The sequence below is a fragment of the Sitophilus oryzae genome, unplaced genomic scaffold (assembly GCF_002938485.1).
Source record: "Sitophilus oryzae breed Bouriz unplaced genomic scaffold, Soryzae_2.0 scaffold_1494_pilon_pilon, whole genome shotgun sequence".
NCBI lineage: Eukaryota > Metazoa > Arthropoda > Insecta > Coleoptera > Curculionidae > Sitophilus > Sitophilus oryzae.
This window is the reverse complement of record NW_022146163.1, coordinates 2844404-2859343: the sequence shown is the minus strand read 5'-3', so window position 1 is coordinate 2859343 and position 14940 is coordinate 2844404. Positions and strand designations below refer to the sequence as shown.

The window sequence follows — 14940 nt, the reverse complement described above, 5'->3', positions numbered from 1 at the left end:
CACATATTTGTAATCTTTGGCAACAGTTTTTTCTTTTTTTAGAAGACCAAATTGGGAGGAAAATACTCATTTTAAATAACATATTATCGTTGATTGAAACAATTGGGAAGATACGCAACCTAATGGGCGAATTCTTAACCTCTTACGTCTCAAGTGCTGTACGGTGGAGCTCCAACTCGTTCTGCGGCCACCGCATAATACACTTATTTTCAATTCGGCTAGCGAAGGCATATCGAAAACGGTGTGGAACTGAAGGCGATCTCGCAAAATCCGTATTATTAACATACCGTAACCAAAATCCGTAAATCTACGGATTAATCCGTAGTTCTGGCAACACTGTCTCCAGCAACCACCCACTCAGTCAACTGAAAGCAGAACTACGGTACAGTATTCTTTATCCGCTGCGCTGTAAACGACAATCAGCGCGCAGCGGCGCAGAGCAAAGCTAAATCTCGGACACGCTGACGATAACGCCAGCTACATCTCCGATATATTTTGTGCCACGAAATCGCCCATAAGGTTGTGCATCTTCTTATTTCTTCAGTCAACGATATTATTGTAACATGCCTTCTTAATTTAAATACATATAAGAATTTTTAGAATATACCTCTAATATATTCTATTTTCGTATTTTGAACTGTTATAGCTGTTAGTAAGAAGTTTCACTTCAAATATGCGCACATAGTGCACACATATTTTTTTTCTTATTCTTTAAATAATTTTGTGAATAAATGCTCTTGATAAAAGACGTTGTTTTTGTTTAAATACTGTCTTACACATAAAAATAGCATAGCGGTGTGCTAGACCGCACATTAGCGGTTAAAGGTAATTACTCTATCCACAGATGGACCAAACCAAAACAAAAAGCATTTTTATGTTGTATAATTACTGTTTCCATGTGTAAAACCAAGATAACACACATTTATTCCTAAATATCAAGGAAATGTGAAGAACAGCATTTTATTTCACCAACAGCTCAATTTTGAAGACCAACTGACGTAAAATGGTTCATCCATAGTAAAATATACTATTATCTGTTATATAATTATCCTATACCGTGCTGGCAACTGTTACTTTTGGGTCGGTACTTACATGTGTAGAAGTAAATCGCATAGGGATCTTATTAAGTCGGAGTGAGAGAAATGCGACGGTGTGCTGTTACGGCGTTGCCGGTACGCCTTTCCCTATCAGGTAGAGTAAAATCACATCGCAAACCGCTATTTTTAAACGACTTTTTTTCGAAAAGATAACTAGATAAAATCATTAGATATGTTTCTGAGCATCTGAAATGGAATTATAAGGATATCGTTAGGGTGTCCGTTTTTTTTATCACAACACAAATTCCAGAACCACTTTAGATACTGAAACTTTTTTTTATTTTGTAGATCGGATCTTTTACAATATATTTAAATAAGAAAAATTCGATAAGGTTGTTTTTTTCCATTCAAAAATTTTAAATAACCCATCCATTTACTTTTGGTGCATAGCAATTTTCAGCAATCGTGTAACTTTTTTATTTATAAAGAATTTCACATACTGTCTGCGAAGAAAATATAGCAGGAGTGTTAAGAAAGTTTTTGAAAAAACTACAATCAATTATTTTTAATAGATTTTGAGATATCCACTCATCTTGAATTCAGAGTTCTAATAGCGCGACCACTGTAGAACACTAATTCAATTCCATTTATTTTTACCAAAAATGCAAGTGTTTCTAACTTGCACTTAGAAATTAAATATTCAAGATGTAGGGAAAATTACAACGACTCGTTAATAAATAAACAAATAAAGTATAGCGAGACGTAATTAAATCGTGAAGCTGAACGCATGATGTACACCTTTCCCTAGAACTTTAAGTACTGACAGAGGTACTGATTGGGTCGACCGGTGGACTGCGACAAATCTGCTATATCCCCTTCCACGTCTCTTAGCATTATGCGCAGTTTCTCGGTTTAGTTCGTACGTTTGGCAACGTGTTTACTGTTCTCTCTTTGTTCAGTACATTATAAACGCATTGTACTCTTCTTACATACGGAAATCTCGACCCAAGACTAACTTTTGCCAGCCCTTAGTATAGTTTCTATACTAGATAATTACCATTAATTATAATTTTCAATAGTCTTATAAATATGTTTTCTTGATGTTATTAAATGTTAAGAAACCAGCAAAACGAGCAATGGAAATTAATATACAAGATAAAATATATTTACTTAAATTGACATTGCTATTAGATATTTTGGTAAGTATTTATTATAAAAACTCTAAATCTTGATAAATATAACCTGTAAATACTGGATAGAATAACAAATTTTAATTTTAATTGACTACACTAAAACAAAATTAACTTCAAATTCAACACCAATTTTGCATAATTTATAGTAATAATACAACTATTATGTTAAGTACTTTAAGATAATAAGTACTACAATATTAAAAGTAATAACATCAAGTTAGATCACTTTAAATTATCTTCACCTAAATAACTCAGTTGGAATATACCAAAACAAATGTCACGTACAATGTGAAGTTGTAAATTAACATGACTTTAAAAATTTATAATTATAATTTACCTTGTCTTTTAACGCTATAGTTGTATGGCACAAAGTAAAAAAAAATAAAAATTACGTATTCGCTGTTAAAAGTTAAGACTAGTCAGGTTATAGTCTAAGAGCTGGCTACATAAAAAACCTTATCGTCGTTACATGGCTAATTTTTTGTGTGAAGTACCTATCCTTTTGTGTAGCCATTATGAAATAGTCATGTCTGCCAGCGCGATCCCGGGGCTTCAATTGATAACGCGGCCAGCGTTTCCTGAAAACGCTTATACAGGGTGAGTCTTAAATAAGCGAAAATTCTTTTAAGGGTGATATATTTCGACCCCTGGAACACGTCTATGAGTTTTTTTCGCAAAAAAAGATGTAGAAAATCATGCATTATTTTTTAATATATGAGAAAACCTTTTAGAACTGCCTGTTCCCGCAAATTTACCAACGGTATAATTATTTCTTAACCTATCATGCTTACGGCTTTATTCTATGGCTACGACGCTATAATGTATGCAAGTACAGAAAAAAAAACAGTTCTCACACAATTATTTAAAAATAAATCAATTTCTTTTTAAATTTTCAAACTTGAATAACTCGGTTATTTTGGAATTATTTGAAAAACGGTAAAGAGAAAATAAGTTTCTTTTATCGAGATCTACCAGCTCTGAAAATATTTGCACTTATTCAAGATTCACCCTGTAGAGTAATAATCGCGTTTTTTATAACTGTCTACCATGATACAAAGAAAACAAGGTATGATCGATAGCGGCTCCAATTTCGTTAAGTTTGCGCATACCACCTGTGACGTCATACAAAAAAATATCCATATTGTTCAATTGCCCCTAATAAAAAAAGACCTAAAATAGGGAAGAATTAGGACATAACCCCAAAAGTTATGTCAAATCATCTAGCTTGACATTTGAAAAATTATTTTAACATTTATTGTGTCATCTGTTTGACAATTTGAAACGGGCGCGCGGAGCTTGCCACCCAATGGTGCCGTTTATCACCTGTGACGTAGTGACCGACCTGCGCAATATCATACCTTGTATTCTTGGTATCATGACTGTCTACCATGTGGCTACCGCTGATTGAGCCACAATTTTTTTGTTTGTCCTTTTGCATACGGCTTTTTAAATAAATAAACATGACATTCCACCAATTGACATGCATGTATGCGATGGTTTTTTTTGTCAAATTCCATGACTCTTTCGGGTTGTCTGCCGTCATTTTAGCTACGAGAAAAATGTCTGTCAACAGTTTTACACGTTTCTTAATAATAAATAAAAGCTATTTTCGCAATTATAACACGTGTACCTTATAATATTTTTAGTGTCAAAATTTCACCCTTTCGATTGGCCGCCCCCGCTTTAAGCCCTGGGATCGCACTGGCACACAAAAAATTAGCCATGTAACGATGATAAGGTTTTTTATGTAGCCAGCTCTCCGTCTATTATAAAGAAGTAATTTCACATAGGCTTAAATATTAAGAGGTTTTATTCTATATTCAAACTCATTCAGATCGATCTTGTACGTCGAAATTGGTATAATCTTTTTTTTTGGAATACAGAAGAAGATAATATTGGGTTGTATCAAAATGAGTACTTTGGTTTCCATTTTTCAGTACATACAAAACCAAAAAACGTGAAGTAAATTGCCACACCCTGAAGTAAACTGCCACTGCTTGAAAGCTGTAATTCTCCTTTAAAAAAAAACATGGCCAGCTTATTCCAGTAAAGGCTTTCAGCAATCAACCAGTCATCAGCTTTTCAATAAACAAAAATATAAGAAATACAAATCGGCTAAAAATATACCGTCGAAATGAGTTTGAATATAGCCTCTGAATAACATTAAAATTACTTCTCAGCAATCAGTTTTTTCGAGCATCTTAGGGTCATTGAAACCTATTTTTTTGTTACACTTATCACCTTAATAAATTAACTAGATATTTTAAAAATAATTAACTAGATATTTTAAATTAATAATTTCTCTATATAATAGGTGAAGATATATGAACAGAATCTCGGAAATGCAAAATTAGAAAAATAATTTATGGCAACTGACTTCTAGTTGTCATACGACCTGTTATAAACCTGCGATAATCTTCAAAATGCGCCTTACATAGTAATCCCAATCCGATACTTACTATTGGTATCCCAATGATGGAACATACAAATTCACCTCTTATTTTCGGAGACCACACCAAAATACCTAAAAAAATTGTCTTTGAAATAAATAATTTCCATAAATCCAGCATAAATGTATTGTATCTGGCAAAAGCATTAATAACATTGACTAACTTGACAGTTGTCTGTAATTTTAATTCAAATGTAAAGGGTATTTAAGCGACCGGATTAGTAAATACCGTCTTTATACCCTTGGTTTCGTGGTTATCAATAATTATCCTGAGTCAGTGATGGGCAAATTTCTTTGGGCTATTTTTCCAAAACTCTTTGATTAAAAATTAGTGTTTTTAACACAACCATGAAACTAGGTTGACACGGGTAGTGAAGCACGATCGTGTCTCACACTTTCGTGAGCTACGAAAGTATCAAAAAGCCATACGTGAAAAACGAAAATCGTCCAGCGATTGTAGGCTGTTTACACGGCATTATTTTAATTATGGTTTTGTTATGCATATGAAGTTAATTTTTATAATCATATACTAAAATATATTTAAAAAAATGTAACAATCTCGGTAACAATTAAACAACTTTTTTTGCAACAAAGATTATAATCGGAAGTCAATCAATACTTTCTAATGCGAGAATAATGCAAAATATGCCTTTTTTACCTCAACTTCCTCTGCGACTTCTTATTCACTATCGATTTGGTTCGTGAAATATCTAACACGTTTGATTTGCTTATTCACGATCGTGGCGTCTTTTGTACTGATTCGTTTCTATTCTTCTTTCACGAATCTACTGTTGACATGAGGCGTGGTTCACGAAAGTGTGGGCCACGATCGAGCTTCACTACCCGTGTCAACATAACTTTGCTCTAGATTGAAATTTAAAATACGAATATAAATTTAAAAAGAAATAATTTGTTTAAACGAAAATGTCAAAAGTTGACGTAAGATATGTCATTATATTCCGAGTGTCATATTCTATTGAATAAAGTAAAAAAATACCAAGGGCGCCATTTAAAAATCAAAAGTTGTAATAATTTCCGGTGAAACAGGAAACGACAGAAAATAATAAAATAATTGAATCCGTCAATCGATCCTAATTTATGTCATATACTAACATACCAAATCTCGTTTTTTATCTAGAAAAAAATAAAAAAGTTATAGGGGTGAGCCACTTTTGAGACGCACCCGGTATTTACTTTGTTAATATAAGGTACTACAAATTTTAGCAATAATTGGTTGTTAAATACGACATTAAAGAAACATCTAAGAATAAAAGAAAACTACAAGTTAGTCAAACAGTGCACAATAGAGAATAAATTGTGTCAGCACAACGCCGGCGCCGGTGACGCACGACGGTGCAATTTGGGTGAATACCCTAATTTTATAAGGAAATTACCAGACGACCGCCATAGTAAATACACGGTATAATACCAGGAATATACCAGGTATATAACTACAAGATCTTCTGGTTTTATACCACCTTTTATATACCTACCCGTTACATATTTACCCATCACTGTCCTGAATTGACTTTCCCTCTTGACAACACTGGTAAATACTAAATTGAACGCCCTTGAAAGACACTTTTTGTGTGTTGAAGTGAGGAATAACGTAATCTTTTAATAAACCCCTAATTTAAACTAATCTGACGTGATAGCATTATAGAATAAAACAGAAACAAAGTAATTTTTTTATATGACAAATAAAATTGGATATTTTAAAAAAAGAGAAGAGGTAGCCGTACCGTGCAACTCTTCAACCTCAACCCACAGTACCGGCGCATACGTATTGGAACGGCAGAAAAAAGTAATGTTTCAATATGTCTGGTTTCGAAAGTAGCATGTAGCTCCGTGGTTGCGGTTGCCGCTTCCCCGGCAGAGGTAGAACCAGAGCACGGTGCAAAAACTTAAATGGCAGGATTTGGAACAAGAATTGCCAAATCCTGCTGTCAGAGGGTGCCACTGTCGATTTAAAAATACGTGGGCGGAGTAAGAGGGAAGGAAAAGTTTCTTCCCGTCACCCGTCTCATCATAATATTTCGTCATTTTTCCCGGCAGCCATCAGTACCTAACTTTGTCTGGAGCTGAGAGGTATGTGTTTTGTGGCTGTGAGTGTCGTAGTGTTCATTCCCAAAGTAAAGACGTTTTATGTTGTGTGCCCGGCCCTTTTATAGTGTATTATTTTAAATTAAAAACTTTTTATTTTGTGTATCCATTTAGAGTGAATTATTCTTTATATGTAAGTACCTAGAAATTAGTTTATAATAATATAACCTGCTCGATAAAAGCTAGGTTAGGTTAGGTTAATTGTACCTTGGAAATGGCTATCGATGATAAGGAAGATTGATATTCATTAATTGGTTAGATTTACTAATATAATTTACATTTTAAATGCCATCAAATGTCATTCCTAAGGTAACTTGATGCAGCTTTTCGTAATCGTATGGTACAATATGATCAAAAAAAAACGGCGTCACCGTTGGCTATGAAATGAATATCGCTGTCATTCTCTCTCTATATGTAAAATTATATGAGGAATGTCATCGACCGCGTTATTTCCAAGCCAACTTGACTTCGTTTTTTCGAGCATACGGTATTACTTTAGTATTACCATGTACCTAGGTATAGAAATTTAGAAAACAAAAAGAATACAAAAATAGTTGTATATATATATTTTATCCGAGCAATAATTGTAATGTTTAATTTTTAGTTGCCTATAAATTTAATGAGCCGCATTTGTATTGTAAAATTTCGAAATCTACAAAAAAAAGAGAAAAATAAATAAAATTTATAACAAAAAATAAATGATTTTTATTATAAACCTTGTAATATCTGGTATATAATCAATCACATGTGTTATTAATCATACACCTATTATTAAGTTAAATCTAATAGTACTTTTTGATTTTGGTATAGAAAATATTGTAATGTGATTTTTACCGCATGTGTATTGTTTAACGATTATAGACTAGATATTTGTTTGGCAAGTATATTAAATCAAACATCTTTTACAACATATTTTTTAAAAAATATATTGTATAAGATGTTTATTTAACTTTACTTGAAACAAATTATCTGGCATAAAATCATCTTAGTTTTTTATATTGTATGATCGAAGAATACGGCTTCAAGTTAACTTAGAAATGACTATTGATGACATTAACCATATAACTTTACAAAGAAAATGTTATCGATCGTCATTTTTAAGTTAACTTGGAATCGTTATTTTTCGAACATACGGTATATTAAATTAATTAGGTGTAATATAATACTATAGATGGCGCTGCTAAAATTGCTTTGAATGCAATGCAGATTTCTTTTTAAAATTTAATTGCAGATTGCTTTTTTTAAATTTAATTTGTAGTTCTAAATCCGTGTCATAGATGGCGTATCAAAATGTTGTCTTAATTGTTTGTACGGAAGATTTCGTTCTGTTTTAAACTGTTCTGTGAACCAGAGTAAGTAAACCGACGAGTAGCTACAGTCCCGTTTTCAATTTTCTTTTCGGCTGCGCGAAATAAGTAGGTTATCTGTCATATGAAGAAGCGAAGTTGCCACTGTTGTCATTTATCAAATATCTCTGTATACTTTATTTCAAGTATACCTCAGGCAACGAATCGTTTTTTTAATTATTTATTAGATGTAAGATATTTTATACATTCAAATTCAGAAATAAGCATAAAACAAAACAAAAAATATGTATAGTAAACGCCACGAATGTTTAGGAGTGATTCATCGGTCGCTACCATGTGAACTAATCTGTTCAAGGTCACATAAAACTTAATTCCAGTGCCGTGGTGTTTCAAGTCATATAATAATCTGTTGTAATTTGTTGTTTTAACTGTCAAAGTCTTGTCAAAACATATATTTGGTTACAATCAATCATGGTCAATCACGCTAACATTTAGAATAAGTAGGAGGAACGCAGGCAGATGATTAGACCGGGCCTTTAAAAACCTACGTCTACGGTAAATATTTACGTTTTTAATGTAAAAATAATAGCGCGCGTGTCGATTCTAACTTCATCAAGCGATGAATCACTCCCAAACATTCGTGGCGTTTACTTTATAAGACTTTATAATTAATTCCACTTCAAATTATGAGCAGTGTATACCATGTTTATAGGACCACTTCATAAGTTGAGCAGTTAAATACGTAGTCTATCTGTCAAACACGTCAAAAGAGAGTTATAAATATACAGTTGACGCGCTAAAATTCAAAATAAATTCTTAGTTATAAATCGTTTGTAAATAGTTCTATAAGTCTTTTATCGTTATTATTTTTGTTCATTAGTGTTAAATAAATAGTGTTTAAATAAATTGTGACTTTCTATCCACACGGAACCGACGAAAAACGTAACAATAGATTGCACATGAAATACCCGATCGATTTTGTAGAACTGTTATATATTATTATAATTTGTACGTTTTTAAAATTTAGGGTAAATTATGCTATTATTACTTAAAAACTTACTCTCGAAGAAAATAACCCACGATTTAAGTTTGGTGGAAACCAAAGACATTATAAAGATAGACCGAACATCTCATTCATAAATACTCGTTGGTAGTGTATCAAACATTCCAATGTGTTAAACAAGGACAGAAGAGACAGAGAAGTCTAAAATTTCCGACCTCGCTAACTAGGCGAATTTGGATTGTTCTAATGGCCAGTGGCGTATCGTTTTTAGGAACGAATTTAATTAGTAAAGTAATTAGAACAATTTTTACTCCATATTAATATACTACATTAACAGTTTTTCGTCAGATGAGTTTTGTTATAAGGTCTAATATAATAATATAATTAATATCCCACATATACTTATGTTGAAACGTTAGTAGTTTTGCGAAATACGCTCCGACGTCGATTTTCAAATTAACTTTCAGTTACTTCTATAAAAAAAAACAGCGTCCAGTTGGCTTGAAAACGACGATTGATGATATTCCTCTTATAATTTTGCATATAAAATGACAGCGATCTACATTTTGAAAACATCGTTGATGCCGCTTTTTTCGATCATATTGTATCTCGGTGAGTAGTATCAGTTAGTAGTGGTTATACAATATAATCAAAAAAAAAACGGCGTTAGTGATGACTATTAAATGAAGATCACTGTCATTTTATATGTAAAATTTAATGGGGAATGTCATCGATGCCAACTTTTTTTCCGTCATACGGTAGTTATGTATATAATACCACGACCGCATATGCGGCATTTGGCGATTTCCGAGCGCTCGTCGCCGATCTCCGATCAGTGTGGACGAGCAAGTTGGAATTCGGCGACTCGATCGCCTACGAAAACGAGCGCTCGTCTCTATGTTGTTGCCATCAGAGCTCGGCGATGCCCGCATGTGTGGACGGAAAGTCCGATGACGAGCGCTTGGAAATCGCCGATTGCCGCATGCGCGGTCGCGGCATAACGAATATCAATTTTAAACATCCGCGAATGCGAATATCTACAACGGACATTCGAGAATATTAATTCGTTTTTATAAAATACTAGTTGAAGCCTGGCGCATCCGCCACGACATCAGGAAAAAAAATACTTTTTTTTAATTAAATGAAAAACAAAAAATCCGGCGACGACAGTTTTTAGAAGAACCAATTAGTTATCTTTTAGTAAAAAAGCAACTTTCTAGAGCAAGTCGTTACTTCAGTAAAGTCGACACAGATAAACATTAGCATTTTATATATTGTAGATTATGTAAAAAATTACAGATATAAAAAGAAAGATATATAGAAAAGATTTTTTGTTGCTATTTTCGAAAGGATGTTTAATAGTGGAATATATTGTTTCTTATTATTTTAGTAAAAAAAAATATTTTTTCTTCAGTTTAAAATCGAAGATTTATATTATTAAAAATGTAATAGAATAGGTACGTTAGATAATATACTAAATATACAAATATAATTAGAAATTATTTTAATTGTGAAAGGCTCCCTTGTGGACGCCTATGTACAATTATGGCGGAAATATAAAATGTGAATCTGTGAAACGACAAATTCGGGTAATTTGAGCTTATTTTTCCATACACTTGACACTGTCGTACCATACTGAAAATTAGCAGATTCAAAAGTACGTTAAACAAAAACAAAAACTACTGAAAAGTTTATTTTCGACTGAATTTCAACCAATTCCGACTTCAAACACACCGTAAGCAAAACGTAGTACGCTACAGCTAACCAAGGGCCGTCGCGAGGGGTGGTGGGACGAACGGTTCATTTCATTCTGGAAGACTAGCAGCGACGTTGCCAATAGTTCTAGACGTTTCAGCACATTAATAAACAGTAAACATGTCCTTTAATAGTAACGCATATATACCCTTTGGTTAATAACATTTTATTACGCATGCTTATTTGGAAATATACTTTATTAATTTAATTAAGAAATTGATATCCGGTGAAGGTTTAAAAGTCACCTTTTTTGCAAATCAAACTGAATAGATAGGCGCAAATTTGATATGTGGCAATGTCGCCTTCTCTATCTCTGTTGGTTTTTACAGTACGTAGTCAACCACAGAATGTTTGATCGGGTTAAAATGCAAAATGTGATATCTGTTCTTACTAAATCTATGGTGGAAACTGTGGGTTTGAGTTGGAGAGTTGCACGGTACGGCTAGACGCAAGTGAAATTATAATAACCTGTTACAACCTTAGGTTACAACCTTAGATCTTGTTGTGAGGTTACAACACAATTTGACGAATAGGTAAATATTGGTAATTATCTTAGGGTGTATTCCGTTGCTTACCTTGGTTATGGTTTTATGTTCCGTTTCTATCGGTTTCCTGAAAGTTTTCTTATTACGGAACACGGTTCCTGAAAAATTCGATTATAACTGTCACCAAACTAACCAGCGCGACTGGTTTTTCTAGTTTTGTTTGTCAATCAATGTCATTTATCTGACAGAAATTAAGCAAATATTGGAAGTTCGAGTGAAATTCTCATTTAATTTCTAAAATTTGTAATAATATTTTGTATTGACATCCAAAAGCAATGGAGGTAGGCAGTAAAGGTAAATAAATTTCATTAACTAAATAGAATGACTTTTGAGGACCATTTAAACTTATCATGCAGCCATTGTTTCTTATAGTCAGGAACATTTAAAGAAAACATGAAAAACAAGACAATAAGTAATCGTAAATGTTTTGTTAGCTATAAAAATATAAATATTGATTAGATTTGTTTATTTATTATTGATCTGTTTTAATATTGGACCAGCAAATCTTCACTTGAGCTGTCTAACGAGTTTAACAGTTTATTAATAAAGTACTTTTCAATATTAAACTCCATTGAAAAGACGAAGCAAACGTAAAAACAGAGAATAGGTACATTAAAAATGCATAAAAGATAAATTTTATAATAGAGGTATTGAAATTTAGAAAAAGTCAACATTTGACGTTTCCAGTATTTTACCAAACGATTCCGTATCAAACCAATGTTTTTCAGGAACCGCTCTTTACAGTAGTTTACCGGTCTGGTTCGCCTGGTTTTGCAACGGAATACAGCCTAATTTTGCAAATGTCAAATGGTGGACTCTCTAATTTTTTTGTTGAAAAGTCTGTGAAAGTGATTGTGCTAACAGGCATATTACCTGATTTTAGTTTAACTTACCATTTGGCGTGGCATAAAACATCGACCACCAAATACCAATCAAGGGCAAAGCACAAGACATAGCTGCAACTGTAAAAACAGCTGATTGGGACAGCATTAAAAATTTGACGGACGATAGAGCAAATATTGCATAGGCAATCTGAAATGCTATCATGTACCAAAAGACATTACCACAATTTTCAGTGTTTGGCTTAGCAACGTGGCACATGAGACCATTCAATGTATAATTCCAAGATTCAGCTGGTGTGTTACCCTATAACGTAATAAACAAATGTCACTATCTTATATTCTTTGGCTGGACAAAAACTATATCGATGGGGCCACCTTAAAAGCGTGGTCTGGATTTTAACGTATAAGACAGTGATGTAGACACTGTAATGAAAAATCAAATGTATTAAAAAGAGATAAAAGTTGGGTTGATACATTTCTTCTATGTGGTATTGCCAGATTTTGCATCAAAATTTCAAACCGCGCAAGTACGCGTTTACGAAAAATGTTGCATCTAGGGATGGACTTTATTTTGTTATGTATACATGAAAGTTTTTATAATAGTTTATTTTTTTCTAATTTATTTCAGGCTAAGAAAATAATATACTTATACCGGGTTGACAAGAGCAGGGTCTTGGGTCAGTGTATCTTGTAAGTCGAAAAAAAAAATGCGAAGTTTATTACCTATCCACACATATCCCTGCCTACACACGTAAAAACCGGCAACACTGTATGCCGCTTTTTATTTTACCTCTCTGTCTGTCAACAGTCATTTATATTTATCTCTCTCTCTGTCACATGCATTAAAATACAGACAACGGAGATAAAGTGTCCAGGCCCAGGCCCATATACTAGGTTTGTTCTAACACAATACTTAAAATGGTTTAATCATCTTTTAAGTGCTTGCTGAAAAAATTACATAAATTAATGAATACAACTGATGATAGAACAAACCTATTATTATGTTATTGATTTGTACTATTTAAAATTACCTTTCCAACACCAGGTATAAAATCAATCCAAAATGTAAGCAACATTAAACCAAAAACAAATATGTGTATCCAAAATGACAACTGCAAAGCGGATTTACATTTAGGTAACTGAACATTTACTTTACTTTGGATTTCTTCAGTTTTTGCAGAAACTAAATTTGAAGTTGATGTAGTCACTGATCTCGATATTGTGTTCACAAAACAATTTGAGATTAGATTATGAGACATCTACAATAAAAAAATAACTTATTATTAATAAATTTGGCCTCAGACAAATTATAAATTATTATTATATTATTATTAGAAATATATTTACTTAAATGTATTCACAATTATTTAATAGTCAGATGGAAAAACTGACATAATTTTTAATATATTTTTTAAAATCTTATCAAATCCTAATTTACCCGCCTATGTTTTTGGATCCAAAAATCTAAATTGAGGTTAAAATTTTTGTATTCAAAATGGACATTATCCACCTATTTTTATTTACTATACCTATTACATTCTTACCATATCATTTTCAGGCATAACGTGTCTATCTAGCAATGTAAAATATGCAGCAAACGATGTCAGTCCAGAAATGTATATTCCTGTCCATATACTGTGTACTTTCCAAGACCATGGACCTGAATCATCAAAAGCTTGTTTTCTATCATACCCTCTGCAAACAAATTCATCACATAATCCATAATCAATTGCCACAAATAGACCAACTATTACTGCAGTAGTTGAAAATATTCTATGAAGGCCCATCACTACAGAAAAATAAAAGCACAATAAAAAATTATATCTAAAATATCTCATGGTATATGACTTACAATTTCTACAAAAGAAAAAGTAGTACAGCAGAGAAAATACTACAATAATGCCTTTCAGAGGATCTTGTAAATGACATACAACTTTATTTCTATCAGTGGCATAAAAGTATATTAATCCACAAAGCAAATAAATTCCAGAAAGTTTAATTAACTCCCAAAATTTAATAGGAATTTTGAAAAACTTAGTATATTTATACTTTTCACTTATTACACTTAGAATTCCGAATATTACTAAATGTATACAGCAAGTATATAAGGTATTTATTATAAGAATGGAATAAATATTTCCTTTCGCATTAATTGAACTAGTATAAAGAGGAACAACAATTAAAAGGCAAAATGTTGAAAGTATAAGCAAAACAAGGTAACTGAAGAATTTCAATTTTGTATGAACAAAAAATGTTAAGGGTGGCAAATAATGCTCTTCAGACTTTTGCATAGGACAGCATTGTTCTTCTGTTTCAGATAAAGATTCGTCATCAGTACACTGCAAAAGTTCTTCGTGATCTTCCTCCATCACAAAAGAATGTTTTTAAAGCACACAAAGCAGTTCACTAATTAGTGCGATTTTTATTGCGTCGTAATTTTGTAAAACAAGTATATAATATGTTACACAATTGATATACTTTTATAAAATCATTAAAAGATGTTAATGCGAAATATTATCACTACTGAGTTATTTTTTCAAACACTTTAAAAACACTGCACAAAAAAACAAAAACTATTCTGGTCAAACGTATTTGGTTCTGGTAAATACTGATGACACATGACAAATGACAACTGACAAGTATTAATTTGAATTTTCTCAGTGTTCCCAATACATAAACTAATTATAACCCTAATGGAATAAATTG

The 14940-nt window shown here is 32.4% G+C and overlaps 1 protein-coding gene across 1 annotated transcript; it reads right to left on the bottom strand.

Moving 5' to 3' along the window:
- Positions 1-4519: 4519 nt before the first annotated feature.
- Positions 4520-14837, bottom strand: LOC115877500. Its single transcript, XM_030893697.1, has 5 exons — positions 14087-14837; positions 13779-14023; positions 13266-13493; positions 12286-12538; positions 4520-4754 (listed from the first exon to the last, which is right to left on the bottom strand). Exons 1-5 carry the CDS (start codon positions 14601-14603, stop codon positions 4594-4596), a joined length of 1404 nt encoding a protein of 467 aa, XP_030749557.1. The 5' UTR covers positions 14604-14837; the 3' UTR covers positions 4520-4593.
- Between the last annotated feature and the right edge of the window lie 103 nt (positions 14838-14940).